At 33.8% G+C, this 20,514-nt stretch overlaps 1 protein-coding gene across 1 annotated transcript; it reads left to right on the forward strand.

The window, feature by feature from the left end:
• Positions 1–13,514: 13,514 nt before the first annotated feature.
• LOC126974621 (zinc finger protein 239-like) lies at positions 13,515–15,185 on the forward strand. Its single transcript, XM_050822131.1, has one exon. It carries the CDS (start codon positions 13,562–13,564, stop codon positions 14,423–14,425), a length of 864 nt encoding a protein of 287 aa, XP_050678088.1. The 5' UTR covers positions 13,515–13,561; the 3' UTR covers positions 14,426–15,185.
• Positions 15,186–20,514: the final 5,329 nt, after the last annotated feature.

Raw genomic sequence — 20,514 nt, forward strand, 5'->3', positions numbered from 1 at the left:
GGCAAAAATTATTGCGAAATTCAACAAATAATTCCTAAAAAATCATGGTTCTCTGTCATTAAACTTGATAAAATCATTACCACCATATTGATAAGAATGCGACACACCACTTGTCCGGCCCACCTTGCAAGGTTTCATATTATAGATAGTCCACAATGTGATGCGGACATGACTTTAGGGATCTGGATCACTTATTCTTTTCCTGCCCTAAATATGACCGAACTTCCTTTTTAGATAGTTTGTTATCCATCCGTGTCCCTTTCCCCACTTCTATAAAAACCCTCCTGGGTTCTGTTGATAGTTATTATATATATTGTATAATATACTTTCTAGATATATTTATAGCAATAATATTAAATTGTAAATAATGTATTAATCTATTTTTTTGTATATATTTATTTACCTTAACATTTATCTTAACCATATCAAATATCGAAATTCTCGTGTTGTACATTTTTGTAACGTGATTCGTTTCCCTTACCTTACCTTATAATAAATAAAAACAACTGAAGTAGAACAAACAAGAAAATTTGCAATGTGAATCGATGAAAGAAAACTTGAAGCTGGAAAAGGAGTGAAATTAAAAAAAAAGAATATACTACTTTTTAACGCGTAACGAGATAGTAAATCCGTCAATGTGTGCCAAGTTAAGCAACAGTTTAGCAAAAGTCAGAAAATATTTTTCAATTCTCAACGTGCAGTGATTTGACACAGTTTGAAATTAGAAGAATTCACTGTCAATCTACCAATGACTCATGAAAGCACGTTTTAATATTTTGATACAATCGAATGAACGTAATTTATTATATCTCCGTCATCTGTCAATTTAGCAAGGACTGCACGAGTTTAATGTATGTATAGTCGAGGGAATCGCTTATTTCTTCTCAGAGTTATTAGTTATATATTCTCAGAGTTTTGCCAGGTGGCCTTATTAGTCATTAAATTCTCTTTGGTCATTACCATTGAAAAATTTAAATTGTACATTGTGATTTGTGATTGAGTGTTAGGTTATGATAATTATTAATACCTGCATACCATAACGATCATTCAATTAATTGGAGAATCCTGTGATAAAACAGCTTCCTGTTGATTTACTAAAATCATATAGTATATTAAGCTAATAGAACTAAAAAGTATGTAAAGTATTGTTAGTTTCATGTTTTTAAGTATGGTCAATTCTGTGTTCAGTTTGGGGCGGTCAGTCCAACTAGCTTCTTCCAGAAATTCAGAAATTTACTGTTTTTTCGAGCCTTATTATCACTTAGTCCGTTATTTCTGTACATGTTATCACATAAGTGTCCCTTTTTCCTCAACCAGTACCAGACTATCTATGCACTTCAAGCTGTCTGTTACCCTAAATGTGATGAGCTGTTTGTTTACTGACTTATTACTTATTTTAAGTAAAAAACTGTTTTATTTTAGGAATGTAACAATAAATATTACTGCGCTAAACTAGTTTTAATTTCGAGATTGACAACAAATATAAATGGATATATATTAATTTACCTGGACAATTTGTGTATGGCTTAAACCAAAACAATGGACAATGTCATATATATCAAACAGGAAGACAAGAAACAGGATAAAGCAGGTAAATGCAGAAACTTTTCAATGTTGTCTCTTGTTTGAGTCATTATTAACAACATCTAGACTGCGTGCGTCAATAAATTCTCTCATAGAAAATATGTCCATACAAAACAAATATCGGATGACGGGGAAAATTGTTGTTTTTATTTAATTCCAAACACTTTCATATTTATTTACCTTTTGAACCTTCCCTGGACTTTCACAAATAATTTAAGACCAAAATTAGCCAATTCGGTCCAGCCTTGAGTTGTAGCGAGACTAACGAACAGCAATTTATTTTTATATATATAGATTGACACACTTTTTACACAAATTATCTTGCCCCAAGTTAAGCATTTATAGCCTGTGTTATGGGTTACAGGACAATGATATATTTAATACAATATACTTACTTAAACATCCATGACTCGGAAACAAACATCCGTATTCATCATATAAATGGTTGCACCTACCGGGATTCGAACCCGGGACCTCTAGCTTAGTAGGTAGGATCGCTAACCACTCGGCTATACAGGTCATCAACAAACATTAATGTTTGTAGGATCACATTTACATTTATTATTGAAATTATGTATTTCTTCAATAATTCAGTAGTAAGTATTATTAAAGTATTTACCAATACTTTAAGAAGGAGATAGAAGAAGGAAAGCAAGAGCGGGTTCAGTGACAACAGTTCTACCAATTGCGCCTCAGGGGCTTATAATATCTATATATTTAAAAATGAATTGCTGTTCGTTAGTCTCGTTTAAACTCCAGAATGGCTGGACTGATTTGGCTAATTTAGGTCTTGAATTATTTGTGGAAGTCCAGGGAAGGTTTAAAAGGTGAATAAATAGGAATATGCTGCTAAATTAAATAAAAACAACAAATTTGTTTTTCCTTTGATGTGTCCATACATAATTTCTATGAGAGAATTTATTGACACATGGTTTGACAGTTCTGCTGTGAAACAATTTCATCACAACAGCAGGGTGCATATTTTATGAAGTAATTTTTGATGTTATGATATATTATTGACAAATTCATATAAAAACATTATTTTATTTATTATATACAGAACAACGTCTGTAGGGTCAGCTAGTATACAATAAAAATATTAAACATTAATTAAAATTTTCAGATTCCTTAGCCCTGCCTGAAATTCTTACTGATGCGGACTCTCGTACAAATAATATGTCAGTGACTGACATGCAAAACAACTTATTTATCAAACAAGAATGTAAAGACGAGATAGAAGTCACGCCTGACATGCGAAATAACTTATTTATCAAACAAGAATGTACAGATGAAACAGATGTGGTAGAGCATATGTCACCAGGTAATGACGATATTATTATATTTGTGATACATCTTAGCTAGTTTGCTTTAACAATATCACAGGGTTATAAATAATGATCATATTATTGTTTAGTACTTTAGTGTTCATTATAATATTTAATATTTTTGGTATATATCAATTGTCCGTACCTAAAGTATTGAAGGTGAGAGATACATCTTTCCAGAAGAGTGATTTAAAGTTTATTTTCTCCATAACTTTGCCATTAATGATTAGATCTTCGTATTTCACAGTTGTGTTGGGATTACAAATTGTTGCATTGCAACATAATTCAATAATTATAAATAGTTTTCAAGAAAATTAAGTTACGATAAAAGGGCTGCAGTTAAAGTATCGGGAATCAAGGAAGTGACACAACATTACTATTTAAAAATATATTTATTGCTTCTCCGCGAAATTTGACACATTTTTCCATACAATGGTACCAATCATTGAAGCAACCATTCCATTCGGAAGTTGGGGTCTCCAAAATGGCCGTTTTGTAGGCGTCCACAGCTTCTTCAGGTGATGAAAATCTCTGACCACGCAATGTATTCTTTATTTTAGGGAAAGTATAGAAATCATTAGGGCTTAGGTCGGGGCTGTACGGCGGATGGTCTAATAATTCTGTTTTCTTGCTCTAAAAACTCTTTTGTTCTGTGCGTGATGTGAGAACTCGCATTGTCGTGATGGATGATGATGCGGCGGTTACAGTTCTCTTTACGGAGTTCAGAAACGAAATGTGACAAACAAATGCTATCATACCATTCTGCATTAACCGTTCCTTGTCCCTCAAGAGGAATAGTCGCAACATGGCCGGTTTAGGAGACAAACATGGCCACCATTTTTTTTGCAACACTCTGAATGAACATTTTTTGAACAAAACCGCATATACAAAAATGTATTGTATCTGCCGATTTCGATGTTGGTTTATGTCAGGAATATTTTATTAAAACTTTATTATTATTTACATTGTAGATTGCTTGTACTTACAATTATTTTTAATATAATAACAAGAACAAAATTTATGTAAAACATCTTTAGTGTGTCTATGAAAAATTTAAAAAACATAGTAAATTGTCAATCTAAATAATAACAACAAGTATTAATACAGTCTTTAATAAGAATTATTATTAGGTTGATCTGGAGCATTTAGTTTCCATACTTGCTTATTATCTATATCACTGTTTCCCAAAGCCCAAACACCCCACTTTGATAGTCTGTTAAGAGGGGCAATTTAAAAATGGACTCGACAAAACTTAATCTTTTCGCTTTGCGGTTTTTAAATGCAATGCGAGACACAAAGAAAAGGCAAATTCCAAGAATGTGCAAGAAACTTTTACTACCGTTTCCATCTTGACTTATTTAATGGGGCCCCATATTGAAGGATTGGCAAACAGACTCAGTTATGCAACATATGCGGTAATAAAGATTAGACAATTAACTGACATAGATATGGTGCGAATAGTATTCTTTAGTTATTCTCATAGTATTATGTCCTATGGTATATTGCTATGGGGCAATGCTGCCGATATTAATACAATATTTGTGCTACAGAAATTTGCGCTATTTATAACCTAGGTCCTAAAGAATCATTGAGAGCAAAATTCAAAGAAATTAACATCTTGACTGTTGCTTCTCTATATATTCTTGATAATGTACTTTCATAGGCATATAAGTTAATTGCTAGAAACTGTCATAACCATAATGTTAACACCAGGAACAGACATAAACTTATAATGCCTACTACTCGGCTAAGTCGAGTTAGAGTTTTTTTTTTTTTTTCGGTAGCTAACACGCGTGAGTCGAGTGTTATTACAGTTTATAATTACATTTTCTCACAGTGCCTATTAATAACTTGTGTATAGCAGTTTTTATTATCTTATTGGTGGTGGAGTATTTTTACTAGTAAGTATTTATTAACAATTTAACATAGATATCTAATTGCGTGCTTACTAACTTAGACTTACTACCAACTTATCCATTATGGATATAACCCCCCCAGAACCTCCGGATCCTCCGGATATTCCATTACCTGGATCGAAACGTCGCTTACAGGACAGCGCAACACATAACGCAAATGCAGTCTCTAAAAAGACAATTATTGATACCGATATGGCTTCTGCATCCATACAGAATATATATAATCACCCAACTTTAGTTGTGGGGATTAAAGAATACACTTCATTAGATAAAGGTCCATTTATTATTCATGTTTCCCGCACTGAAGAAGATCCCTCTTCAGGTTTAACAATAAGACCTATAAAATTTGGTCAACTTTTACACAGACATAAAGTTGCCAATATATGCCCGGATGGTATTCAAAAAGTTGGTAGGAATAAAATAGCAGTAACCTTTAAATCAGCATCAGATGCCAACAAATTTTTAGATAACCCACTTTTAACTGCAAACAAATATGAAGCAAATATACCTAATTATAATATTACAAAGATGGGTATTGTCCGCCAGGTTCCGGTGGACTTATCCATGAATGAGTTTGTCGAGTCAGTTGATCTTCCCACAGGTTGTGGAAAGATTTTAAAAGCTCGCAGACTCAATAGAAAAGTTATTGAGGATAATAAAGTTTCCTGGATCCCAACCCAAACTATAGTTATTACTTTCCAAGGACAATCACTCCCTACCAGAATATTCCTATTCCATAACTCCCTTCCAGTAGAAACTTACCTCTTCCCCACCATTCAATGTCAGAACTGCAGCAGATTTGGACACATTAAAACTACATGCAGATCCAACTCAAGGTGTTATAAATGTGCCCAATCCCACTCTGGTGACTCATGTAATATACTAGAAAAAGATGCAAATTGTATTAATTGTTCTGGACAACATTTTTCCACCAACAAAGGTTGTCCTGAACATGGTAGGCAAAGAACAATTAAAATAATAATGTCACAAGAGAACATCTCTTATGTAGAGGCAGCAAAGCGTTGCCCAAAATCTACAAGGCCATTCACAGAAATTCTAAGTAATCCTTCCTCATCTCATAATGCCCCTACAACCCACACGAGCCAGACTAGTATTCCTTCTGCTCCAACTACCTCATATAGGAAAACTGTTACTTCTCTTCCACACTCTAGAGCCCCATTAAGCAAGTCCTATGATAAAGCTGCTCATCAGGCCATTATTGCTGACGTACCTTCAGTGTTCCCCAATGGCTCAGCATTAATGCATCAGTCTATTCCCTCCTCTACAGTACAGAATGAAAACCTCCTGGAGGTTCTCCTTTCACTCATTCTAAGTCTCATATCAAGTAACACTCTTAACATACCGTCCAACGTTGCCCATAAACTATCTCACATCTTATCCCTTTGTAACAATCATGGCCCCAGTGACCATCCTTCAATGGAACACCAGAAGCCTACGTCCTAGGAAACCAAGCCTTATTCATCTTATAAATAAATACCTTCCCTCTGCCATCGCCATATCTGAGACATGGCTGGCCCCTGGATCACACTTCAGGGTCCCGGGCTATGCATGCCTCAGGGATGATCGAGCAGATGGTGTTGGTGCAGGCTGTGCCTTATTTATAAGACGCACCCTTCCCTTTTCCCCAATAATCCTTCCAAACCAACATCCTGGTATAAATATTGTTGCTGCAAAAGTTTTGAACATCTCCATGGTCTCTATATACATCCCTCAACCTCATTCAACTATGATTGCAGACATCCTCCATTTAATCTCGTCTATTCCCTCTCCTATGATTCTAATGGGAGATTTTAATGCACATCACATGTCTTGGGGCTCTAGCACTACTGATTATTTTTCTCTTTCCCTTCTTGATATTTTTGATGAATGTAATCTCTGCATAATAAATGATGGCTCTCCAACCCGCAGGGTTGCTCCTTCTCAAAATCCAAAAAGTGCAGTTGACCTGACCCTATGTTCTCCTTGTCTTGCTTCTCTTATTTCTTGGAACATCCTTCAAAATTCCAATGGCAGTGATCACTATCCTATTATCATTTCATTACCTGATAAAGTAATCCCTGCTCAAAATTTTTCCCCTTCTCTCAAATACAGATTAACAAATGCTAATTGGCAGCAATTTTCCACTTGCCTTGATGAAAAAATTTTAAGCTTTCCCAATCCTAACCATTCAAATGCTGTTGAAAATTATAATAAATTAGCAGAGGCCATGATATTTAGTGCTGACCAAAATTTTCCCATAAAAAAACCATCCAATAGTAAAATTTCAACTCCTTGGTGGGATTCAGATTGCACCAAGGCTGCTAAGGATAGAAAATTAGCCGAAAAAACATATAATAGGAGCATGACTTTGACCAACTTCATTAATTATAAAAAAGCTGCTGCCAAGGCCACTAATTTATTTGCCAAAAAGAAAAAACAAGGTTGGATCAATTTTTGCCAGAGCTTATCTCCCTGTACTCCATCTACAATTGGATGGAAACAAGTTAAAAAATTTAGGGGTTCTTACAATCCTTCAGAGCATGACTCAAGTGTAGATCCATCTGTATGGCTTGAATCCTTTGCAGATAGGTTGTCACCCCCTTCAGTTCCTAATGAAGACTATCTCCCTTCACCTCCAATCCCTCTCTCATCAACTCATAGTTTAGACTCCCCTTTCTCTTTTTCAGAACTCCTTCTGGCATTGGATGGCTTAGTTGACACTTCTCCCGGGGCCGATGGCATCCCCTATTCTTTCCTTAAACAATCTTCAATCAGATCCCAAGAATATTATCTCAAAATTATCAATAACCTATTTGATGTCGGTGCCATACCTCCATCTTGGAAAAATCAAGTGATCATTCCTATACTCAAACCAGGTCAGAGTCCATCTAAAGCCACCAGTTATAGACCTATTGCCCTATCATCTGCTCTTGCAAAAATATGTGAACATATGATCAAACATCGACTTGAGTGGTTTGTTGAATACAATAACCTCATTTCCGATTCCCAGTTTGGATTCAGAAAGGGGAAGAGCTCATTAGATAGCTTGGGTATCCTTACCACTGATATAAGATTAGCTCTTTTCCAAAAAGAACCTCTTTTGGCAGTTTTTCTAGATATAGAATCCGCATATGATAACGTGTCTCTTCCTCTGCTCAGGAGCAAACTCATTCAGCTGAGTATTCCAGCGAAGTTAACTCGATTCATATGCAATATGCTAATGGAGCGAACAATTACCATTAAAGGCCCATCCTCATACCTACCTCCTAAAACAGTTTGGAAAGGTTTACCTCAAGGTTCTGTTCTCAGTCCTTTACTATACAACCTGTATACCTCTGATATTTCTAGCACAGTTACCCCCTTTTGCCAAATCTTGCAATATGCAGATGATATTGTTCTATATACTTCTGATAAGTCTATACAGGCTTCTTCTATTCGTTTGAGTCATGCTCTAGAATATCTCTCATCATACCTCTTGCAACATGGGCTAACACTATCACCTTCTAAAAGTAGGGTAGTTTTATTCACCAACAAAAGACGTCTCCCTGTAATCAAAGTCAAAATTTACAATATTGAAGTTCCTTTTGTCGATAATGTTAAGTTCTTGGGTGTATGGTTGGATCAAAAATTGACAGGTGTAAAGCACTTTAACTACATCTCCCAAAAGTGTGAAAAAAATATTAATATCCTTCGCTCATTATCTGGCGTTTGGTGGGGGGCTCACCCCTTCACCCAAAGATTGCTATACAATGCCATAATTCGTAGCCACATGGATTATGGCACGTTACTTTTGGTTCCAGGCAATAAGGCAGGTTTAGATAAGTTAGACAAATTACAGGCAAAATGTTTGCGCATTATATTAGGAGCTATGAAATCTAGTCCTATTAATGCTATGCAGGTCGAGTGTGTAGAACCTCCCCTCTCGCTTCGTCGACAGTTCCTCGCTAATAAACTGTTTTTTAAATTTGCGGAATTCCGGGATCACCCTTTGCTGCATAAATTAGATCAATTAGTTGGCCTATACAACAATAACCAAATTTCTCAAGATAAGAGATCATGTCTTGCCCATAGTTACCTATTGTACTCTCAACTCCCTAACCCCTTTTTTCAACTTTCGAAATTACCGCTATTCTCAATGCCTTTCAATGCACTCACCTTCCAACCCTTAATAATTTTAGATCTGGGCATTAATAAGTTCATCATAGAAGCTAACAAAACATTTTCTCATGTTATGCATTCAGATTTCCAAAATTGGCATAAGATTTTCACTGATGCTTCTAAAATACACATGAGCCCAGTTGCAGTATGGATCCCCTCCACAAGAATTGTATTAAGTTATAGCTGCCCAACTGTCACTTCGGTATTCACAGGGGAAGCAATTGCTATACTTGAAGCTATTTTATTTATTAAGTCCCATGGCCTAAACAATTCTATTATATTATCAGACTCCAAAAGCTGCCTTCAATCCATCCTCTCAAATCCATTTCGCTCAAAAAGTAGGTTTCCAATTATACTTAAGATAAGAAAAAACTTGAAAGAGTGCTATGATCTCAACATCAACATAGTTCTAGCATGGATACCAGGCCATGCAGGTATAATCGGCAATGAAAATGCTGATGCTTGTGCCAGGTCAGCTGCTCATACAGGTTCCCAACAACATTCTCAAATCTTCTCTCATGACTTGTGCTCCACTTTGAAAATAAATATGTTTGAGAGGTGGTCAAACATCTGGCAGGTTTCCAAAACTGCTAAAGGCGTCTTTTATGGTGATATACAACCTGTAATCCCTTTAAAACCGTGGTTCTCGAAATTTAGATTCCCCAATAAATCAATAATATCAACAGTTTGCCGGTTACGCTTAAACCACTCTTGCACTCCAGTATTCCTAGCCAAATTAAGAATTAGAGACCATTCTCTATGTGAATGTGGACTTGATGAGGGAAATGTAGACAATTTATTCTTTAATTGCCCTTTAATGAAGTCTTCCTTGTACAACTTTATACCTCCTGAAATCCCCCGCCCCACCTCCATGAAATGCCTCCTCACCTTTGTTTTCACTCCTTTTGTAAATACTTTATGTAAATATATTAAACAGAATAATATTAAGTTATAACTAACACAATAAATGTTTTATATAAGTAATATTATCAGTGTTTGTCCATTATAATCTAACAGCATGTATATTTGTTTCAGGTATAATAAGAAAATAAATCTGTTTTGATTCTGGGCAACGGTCATTACTATAATCACTTATAAATTCGTTTACACCGATCAAATTACACACTCTAAGCTTGTTGGTCTACTGAAACTTGACATTGGCGAGTTGTGGTGCCCCTTCCACAGAAGCCACTAGAAAGAATAGAATAGAATAGAAAGTCGAGTTAGAAAGTCTTTTGAGGAGTGATGTATATGCTTTTACAACAAGATCCCAGAAAATGTTTAAAACAAAAGTATTATGTTATTCAAAAGAATTGTTTAAAAATGTTTGTGTGGTAAAGGTTACTATAACATAAATGACTTTCTTGATGATACCCACAAATTGGGAATGGAGCGAATTGTACAATATTACTTTGTAAACATATTTTTTGATGAAACAAAAGCCCGCTGAGATTGTTGCGCGCATTCTTCTCAGGTCTGAGGCATTCTTTATGGAATGGGTGGTAGTTTTTTGACTTTCAATAAGTGATTTCACATCCTATTTTGAATATAAATATTTGAATCTGAATCTTCTCTTTATGAGGGCATGTACACTGTCACCCTCATTCATGCTCTAAAAACTATGAGTAATAGCTATTCCAAAATGTTTTGACATGTTTATTTAATAAACGGATCTATTCCTATTCTGGCCTGTACAATTATCCGACCACATTAATAATATCTTAGCACCCTAATCTATCTTAGAACATGCTTAGAAAATGCTTTTACTTTTAAAGTACAGCTGTTTTTCTTTATGTGTGTAATGAGCCCCTAGAGGTTGGAAGGAAGCTAACATGATCACAAACACTTTTGATCGTAACTGTTCTTCAGATTTGGGATCTTGGTCTCCATTTTGACATTTCTCTAGTCTCTTAAAATGTAACATTCTTAAGATATTGAGAAGTTAATTTCTAGGAAGAATAGTGGAAGGCTGACACAAAGAAAATACCCTTTTCTATAGCACATGTAATAAACATTTACGTTTATTATTAAATTAGATATTTCTTCAACATTTTAGTTGAAAGTAGGTATTATTAAAGTGTTTACCAATACTTTAAGCAGCAGATGGAAGGAGGAAAGCAAGAGCGGCTTCAGTCACAACAGTTGTACCTATTCCGCCTCAGGGTCTTATAATATCTAATATATAAAATTCTCATGTCGCGGTGTTTGTAGTTAAACTCCTTTGACGGCTTGACAGATTCTCATGAAATTTTGAGTGCATATTGGGTAGGTCTGAGAATCGGACAACATCTATTATTCATCCCTGTAAATGTTAAGCTCCACCCCAAATTTTTTTGTCATTTTTTTTTAATTTGTTTTATTATGATTCCGCATTAAGAATACATACATCTTCAACTTTTCACCCATCTACGATCAACAGTTACTTTTGTATCGCGATTTTAATATTATTCTAATCCATCCACAGACACGCAATAGTATTGCTCGGTTGCCATATTGCAACATATGGCAATCGAGTATAATGATTATTTTAGTACGATAAATTTGATGTATGATATATTTGGTAGGTCTAAGAATCAATCGTCATCTATTTTTGACGACCTGTATAGCCGAGTGGTTAGCGATCCTACCTACTAAGCTAGAGGTCCCGGGTTCGAATCCCGGTAGGTGCAAGCATTTATATGATGAATATGGATGTTTGTTTCCAAGTCATGGATGTTTAAATGTATTTATGTATGTTTATATGAATTTATGTATGTTTAAGTAAGTATATTGTATTAAATATATCGTTGTCTTGTAACCCATAACACAGGCTATATATTCTTAACTTGGGGCAAGATAATTTGTGTAAAAAGTGTGTCAATATTATTATTATATTTTTATACCCTAAAAATTTTAATTATTGAATTTTTTTATTACTATATGTGGCAATAACGTTTGCTGGGTTAGCTAGTATACAATAAAAATATTAAAACATTAATTTTCAGATCTCTTGGCTCTACCTGAAATTCGTACTGACGTGGACTCTCATACAAATATAATGACTGCGCCTGATATGCAAAACAACTTATTCATCAAACAAGAATGTACAATTGAAATAGAAATCACGCCTGACATGCAAAACAACATATTTATCAAACAAGAATGTAAAGACGAAATAGATGTGGTAGAGCATGAGTTACCAGGTAATGACTGTAATATGATTATATTTAAACAGTTTCTTATGTTTTTAAAGTGATAACCCTCACTTCTAGGATTAATACACAAATAAAATTTGAAAAACAAAATTTTATGAACGATGCGGGATTCGAACCCACGACCTCCGACGTTCCGTGCCGGTGCTCTAAACCACTGAGCTAACCGTTCGATTACCGCCTCGTTATAAAATTCTGTTTGCTTTGTTCAACTCTCAGGTTGTGGCTTCATCTACAGGATCTAGTTTACAGTTGATAACCTGCTCAACCCCAATATTTGCATATTAGGAAATTGACTTGAGATGTCGCTCTTGTAAATCTAAACAATATGTTATGTTTTAAAGTGATAACCCTCACTTCTAGGATTAATACACAAATAAAATTTGAAAAACAAAATTTTATGAACGATGCGGGATTCGAACCCACGACCTCCGGCGTTCCGTGCCGGTGCTCTAAACCACCGAGCTAACCGTTCGATTACCGCCTCGTTATAAAATTCTGTTTGCTTTGTTCAACTCTCAGGTTGTGGCTTCATCTACAGGATCTACTTTACAGTTGATAACCTGCTCAACCCCAATATTTGCATATTAGGAAATTGACTTGAGATGTCGCTCTTGTAAATCTAAACAATATGTTATGTTTTAAAGTGATAACCCTCACTTCTAGGATTAATACACAAATAAAATTTGAAAAACAAAACTTTATGAACGATGCGGGATTCGAACCCACGACCTCCGGCGTTCCGTGCCGGTGCTCTAAACCACCGAGCTAACCGTTCGATTACCGCCTCGTTATAAAATTCTGTTTGCTTTGTTCAACTCTCAGGTTGTGGCTTCATCTACAGGATCTACTTAACAGTTGATAACCTGCTCAACCCCAATATTTGCATATTAGGAAATTGACTTGAGATGTCGCTCTTGTAAATCTAAACAATATGTTATGTTTTAAAGTGATAACCCTCACTTCTAGGATTAATACACAAATAAAATTTGAAAAACAAAATTTTATGAACGATGCGGGATTATATATATATATATATATATATAAAATATCACAGGGTTATAAATAGTGATCATATTATTGTTTAGTACTTTAGTGTTCATGTATGGAAGTATTATAATATTAATTTTTAATATTTTTGGAATAGTGTCTGAAACGGCTTGATACATTTATATAAAATTTTATATTTGATAGGTCTGAGAATTGGTCGTAATTAATTTTTAATGCCTTATAATTATTAATTGCAAATTGCTTATTTCATTATTAAAATATATAAAATGTTTAAAAATTACTTGTATTATTTTTGAAATATAATAATTAAATTTTTTTTCTTACAGTTGAAGCATGCATCAAGGACAATGTAAACAGTAACAAAAAAAAAAGCGTAATGAAAGGATACAATGAAACTAGTGATTTGCAGTCAAATAATGGAATACATACTGGCAAAAAGTCATATTCATGTAATGAATGCGATAAAAGCTTCAATCGGTCTAATGATTTGAAGAGACACAATAGAATACATACTGGTGAAAAGCCATATTCTTGTGATAAATGTGGTAAAAGCTTCAGTCAAATTAACCATTTACAATCACACCATAGAATACATACTGGTGAGAAGCCATATTCTTGTACAGAATGTGGTAAGAGCTTCAGTCAAATTAACCATTTACAATCACACCATAGAATGCATACTGATGACAAGCCATATTCTTGTACAGAATGTGGTAAGTGCTTCAATCGATCTGATGTTTTGAAGAAACACAGTAATATACATACTGGTTTAAAGATATATTGTTGTATAGAATGTGGTAGGACCTTCAAACAATCTGGTGATTTGAGGAAACACAATAGAGTACATACTGGTGAAAAGCCATATTCTTGTAAAGAATGTGGTAAGAGCTTCAGACAATCTCGTGATTTGAAAGTACACAATAGAATCCATACTGGTGAAATGCCATATTCATGTAAAGAATGTGGTAAAAGCTTCAGTCGACCTGATGGTTTGAAGAAACACAATAGAAGACATACTGGTGAAAAGCCGTACTCTTGTAAAGAGTGTGGTAAGAGCTTTTTTCTATCTGCTGAATTGAAGATGCACAATAGAATACATACTGGTGAAAGGCCATATTCTTGTAAAGATTGTGGTAAGAGCTTCTGTCGATCTGAAGGATTGAAGAAACACAATAGAATACATATTGGTGAAAAGAAATGTTTAAAAGAATGTGATAATACTTTCGATAGTGTGATGTGAGTACGCGCTTTTCGATTGAGAGAGTCATCCTGCCGCTAACGTCAGTCCAAACATGACAGACTCGACCATATTCATAAAACCAGTAGCGGCCTAACGCAGCGGTTTCTGATAGGTTTGTGTCGGCAATTGGTACGCAAACAACAAACCTTGTGAAAACTAACATCAAAAAGAGTTGATCCCAGGGGGTATCATCTCTGCCAGAGTCAGAGATCTCTCATTGAGTATTTTTGCTTCTCGTGTTCTGGAGAGTGCACTGAACCGCTTACATCTAACGAACGATGCAATAACAACACACCTCATTACACCCCAAACATTTGCGACATTTGGGGAATCTATTCCAGCATAACCACTGTGATGGATGAAATCTTCTGTTGCTGACATAACTGTAGATATATTTCGTTATTAGGATTCACACCATCTTATAAGGTGTAAGAAAACTTTTAATTTTAGTCATATAACAAAATTTGATATAAAAAATAATTATAGTGGAATGAGGATTTACTGCCGCATCAAATTAAATACTAGAATTACTTTTAATTGTCTTAAAATATAACACTAGCCAGATATATAGATTTTATTTCAAGTTTATACCTAGTGATATAAATATAATAATATATAGCTGTTAGCGTCGAACCATAAACCGGATTTTGACTGGAAAATTAAATTATATTAATTGTGATGTCGAAACTAATTAAGCAGCCTTTTAGTTATTTTAAGAAACACGAATTATAAAAATAGAAATAAAAAATGTTTAAGTACATATTGGTGTTTTATTATAAAACTTGTACCTTGAGTTTATTTTTTTGATACCTTGAAGAAATACAGATGGCGCTTCAAATCGTTAATCTGTGTTCATCTGATGAGCTGTTTATTTACTGGAGGAAAAAGCGCGGGAAATGATTGGTCGTATTTTCTTTCGCTGAATTTATATTTTTGATTTTATAAGCATTAGTGTTAATTATATGTTGTGTAAATCCGAGTCCAGACTCTGGTAAGTTTTTATGTATATTTTAATATGAGCAAGCCGCCAGAGTGATCGGCCCTGGGGGCTGAGATGGTTCTCTAGTTATTACTGTATCTACAACAAATGAATCTGAAATGGACACGGATAGTTCTGTTTTTAAGAGGTAACCTCAGAAAGGGAAATTGTTGGCGAACTAAAAGAGTTAAATAAGAATTATGAAAACAATTTTTATCCCTTTTTTATTTATATACATAAATATGTACAAAAACCTCTTTCTTTATCTGACACAAAAGAAATAATATTATTTTGTGTTTGTGTTTATACACTAATTTTTATAATTTATTAAAATCAAATTCATAAAATGTTAAATATTGGCCAGACTAGTCTTCATCTTATTATTTATTCAATAGTTAAATCTAGTGAAACTACTTGATTACCTTAAATTTCTGTCGAATATTTGTATCAGCACATTTCATGTGCGCTGCCCCGGCTCTGATGGTTGCCCAGTAACATATTGGTTCACCTTGTTTTGCCTGTTATCTCCTACATGAAGTACCTAATAGTAGTAGTATCTTCTACATTCTAGATGACGATTTAAATAATGGAATCCGGAAGAACGTATTTAATATTTATTTGTACCCAAAAATAAAGGAAACACTAAGAGGTGTATAAACAACATGCTTATAAAATATACCAATAACATATTAAATATAAAAATATTATACTTAGCAATGGCTGAAAATACCTACTAATAAATAAATCTTTTACTTAATTAGAACTTAAATATCGAGTTCCTGTAAGAAATGGGAAAAAGTTGGAAATCATTCATCATGGATCAATCCCTCTTGCATTTATATTAGGAGGCATGATTGGGATGATCTCTTCACAAAGTTTTTTGAAGAAGAAACTTCGACTAAGGCGATAATTTAAAACAAATTGTGCATCGGGAATTTGTTTAATAAATAAATATTGCCGAAGACGACGTCGCTCTTTTGCCCTTAAAGGTTTTCTCTGTACAATAAAAAACGTGCCATTTTATAATAAAATAAATATGTTTTATCTACAACGAAACCTATTAGTCCGTCGTAAAAAGCTATAGTTACGATCATAATAATGTCAAAAAACGAAAAAGATAATTTCAAGTAAATTTGGGATTAAGGTAAACGAAATACATAATGTCTAATCGCGAACTTCGTATCGGTCTTTGGATCCGAAACACTTTCGTAATAGGAAAATGTGCGATCCGTCAACCGAAACTTCGTATTTCGATATAGGCCTCCAGTTTCGTAGGCGAGGAGAAATAATTTCTCACACATGGATGATCTTAAGTTATATGCATGGAATAGACAGGACTTGATATCGATATTAAATGTCACGCAATTATTTAGTCATGACATCGGAATGGAATTTGTTGTGGATAAATGTGCGACCATATGTACTGAGGCAGGGTTGTAAATAGCGAACCTACAACTCTCAGAGTCATTATTTCTCAAATCACTTAGAGATAATGAAACCTACAAATACCTTGGTATGTCAGAATGTCTGGGCTTATTAGATGAGGACATCAAACGGCTGGTGACGGTACGTTTTGTAAATTAAATAACTAAAGTTTTAAAACATTTGGTATGTTTTAAAGTGATAGCCCTTCTAGAATTAATACACAAATAGAATTTGAAAACAAAATTTTATGAACGATGTGGGACTCGTACCCACGTCCTCTCATGTTCCGTGCGAGTACTTTGCCCACTGAGCTCACGGCTCGAGTGACGTATCATCATAAAATCTTGTATGCTTTGTCCAACTATCAGGTTGTGTCTTAGCTTAAAAAACATACCAAATTGTTTAGATTTACAAGAGCCACATCTCAAGGTAATTTCCTAATATGCAAATATTGGGGTTGAACAGGTTGTCAACTGTAAAGTGGATCCTGTGGATGAAGCCACAACCTGAGAGAGTTGATCAAAGCATACAAGATTTTATGACGATACGTCACTCGAGCCGTGAGCTCAGTTGACAGAGCACTCGCACGGAACGCGAGAGGTCGTGGGTTCGAGACCCGCATCGTTTATAAAATTTTATTTGTGTAAGTTTTAAAAAAAGTCTCCTATCCTTAACTAGATACGTGCTTTCAACAGCTGGATAATTCACCTATTAATTATCCACATAGTTAAGGCCCCTGGTGGGTATAATAATAATAATTTATTTAAGAAAAAATCCATAATAATTGTTAGTAAAATGTCCTTAATGAATTATGTTAGTATGTATAGTTAAGTTTTCTCCAGTTATTTTTATGATCTCATCAACCCATCGTTCTTTAGGATGTTTTCTAGCTCTCTTACCTCCAGACCAATTGTTGACCAGCTTTGTCCACCTTATCCGGCCACATCACCAGCCCATTTCCACTACAGTCTTTTCACATGCTGAAGGCAATATCGGGAATATTTTCTGATTTTTGCATGTCCTTTAGCTCAATAGTCATGATACTTCTTTTCATTACACACTGGGTCTTCTATATTTTATCCCTTGTATATTCCTTAAATATACAAGGGAGTGAACCGTAAGACACCCAACCATAATGATCTTTTACAATTTCAAGGGAAATTATGATTTCATAATTTCTTTTAGGTTCCAGATCATGCTAGATCTCATGTTTATTCTTCTGTTATACTTATTTCCATCTTTGTTTCTGGATTTGCTAAATGAAATGTATTTCCCTAGCCTAGATATCTACGTATTCTAAGATTCCCAGCTTGGATAGGAATTCAAGCTGGGAATCTTGGATTGTGTTAGTCATTACTTTGATTTTCTTTAACTCTGATACCATTTCTTCTAATTGTTTAGCTGATCTTAGCTAATCTAAGTTTATTCAAGGTCTTTCCATTTATGTTAATGCCTTTTGGTTCCCAGTCAAGATGTATCATTATATATTGTAAGACTGATATAATAAATCTCCCTGTTTTACGCCTCTACATATTTTTAATAATTGGTCTCAATCTGTCAAGTTTTACACGGCTTATGCTTTAGTTGTAGATGTCTTTCAAGATGTTTATATAAGTTTTAGAAGGATGTCTTGATGGTCAAATGCTTACCATAGGCTATCATGGCATATAGAATCAAATACTTACCTTTGCATATCCAATGAAAGCTAGATATAGAATATTACACATACCCAATACCTACTGTAGAATGTACATAAGTATAAAAATAAGTCATTTAAATTTCGTATTAATAATCTGTTTATTGCATTATTTCTAGTAAAACAAGCAAATAGACGTTTTCCCTATATTCGATAAATTCCATCTTAATATAAAAATGTGGTATTATGATTGTTTGCCCTTTGTATAATGTATTGGCAGGCTTTTGTTAATTTAGTATGAAGGCAGCCAAAAGGCTACCGGATCAAGACCTACATTAATTATTTCTCATATTCACACTTTTTTATTTATCGATATTTTGCCCATATTATATTGGCAAGCACTACCTTAATGGAATAATTGAAGTTGATTGCCGTATGTCGTCTCTTTCTATTGTACTCCTAGTTAAATTTGATGAAAGAGTGCAACTAATTAGAAAATATTCAAATAAATACGCGCGAGTTGGCCATTATCAGTACAGGCAAAGGGTTCAAGCCCTTACAGCCATATTCGTTAATGTTTAAATTAATTGTAAAAACCTTAAAACTAATTGTAAATTTTGTAAGATTTTTACATGACATAATAGAATGAAAATTATTCGTTGCTACCTTATGCTGGCTTATGCCAATTGTTACTTTTATAGGATTATTTAATGAACATATACAAAATTATAATGTACATATTAATTAATTGTAACTAGGAATAAAAAATGTTTCTTAATCAATTTAATTTTATTACTAAATCACCTTTCCATACATTGTCAATTGAATATACGTACAATTTATGAAGTAACCTAAGCTTTCCTCAAGGTAAATAATTTCAATATTAAACAGTTTAACTTAGATTAGTTTAAGTTATCACTTTTGTCGGGCGTTCCGAGACGCACACTTCTTTATTAGTTCTAGCATGTGGGCGGCGGTGATCACTTTACACCAGATGACCCTCCGTACGTTAGTCCTCCTTTTCCATAAAAAAATCTCACTAATGTTCTTATTATGTTATGTGTGACTAACTAAATCTTTAGATTTAAACTTTTAACTGCATAACAAGAATATGATTACCTAAAATACTGTATTTGACGGTGTTACATTAAATTTAAATTTAGACTCTAACCACGTATTATTATTATTATCATTACAACAATATGCCTTTTCACTAGCATATATTCTATTGGGGTCCATATTGGCTCACATAAAATTCTAAATCCCATTCTTTGCCTTCCTACCGGTCTGTGCTCATAATAATCTCTCTTAATAACTTTTTTGATTACTACCAACGGATCTTATAACCGTTAATGATCATATTTTTTATTAATACTATTAGTACCAAGAACCAATTTAAAATTATATTGTTTTCTTCATAACATAGCATTCAATTATCATATTGCTCTAACTAATAATATTGTACTAAAAACATACTTCAAATCATAATGTCATTGTTCAGAATAGCTTACTAGACAATTAACATAATTTTTGTATTAATAAAGGTTTGTATTAATAATAAAATTTTGTATTAAATAATTGTTTCTGGAATAGGATTATGTTTCTAGATAAGTTTTGGCTTGATGTACCTATTAAGTCTTATCTATAATCTGTTATGTGAAATATTACTGTTAAAAACTAGTTTTCACCGGGCCTGTGCCCGGGCTCATGTGTATTTGTGTTCTAACTTAACCTAACCTACTGTTTCTGGAAACGGATTTGGTTTCTAGATTAGTATTAGCTTGGTATATCTATTATCATTAATTTCATAAAGAATCTGTTATCTGTCTATAATATATTAAATATTACTGTAAATACTGGTTGTTTTATATGTATTTATGTTCTACCTTAACCTAACCTACCTTTAGTTTCTGTAAAAGGATTGGTTTATGATTGATAACTATATGAAAATTAATATAATTATGATTTTTAATTAAATGGATAAAAAACACTTAAGATTAAGAAGTGTATAAAAACGAGTATTAGAATTATTATATTAGAATAAAACAC

Source organism: Leptidea sinapis, chromosome 2 (assembly GCF_905404315.1).
Source record: "Leptidea sinapis chromosome 2, ilLepSina1.1, whole genome shotgun sequence".
NCBI lineage: Eukaryota > Metazoa > Arthropoda > Insecta > Lepidoptera > Pieridae > Leptidea > Leptidea sinapis.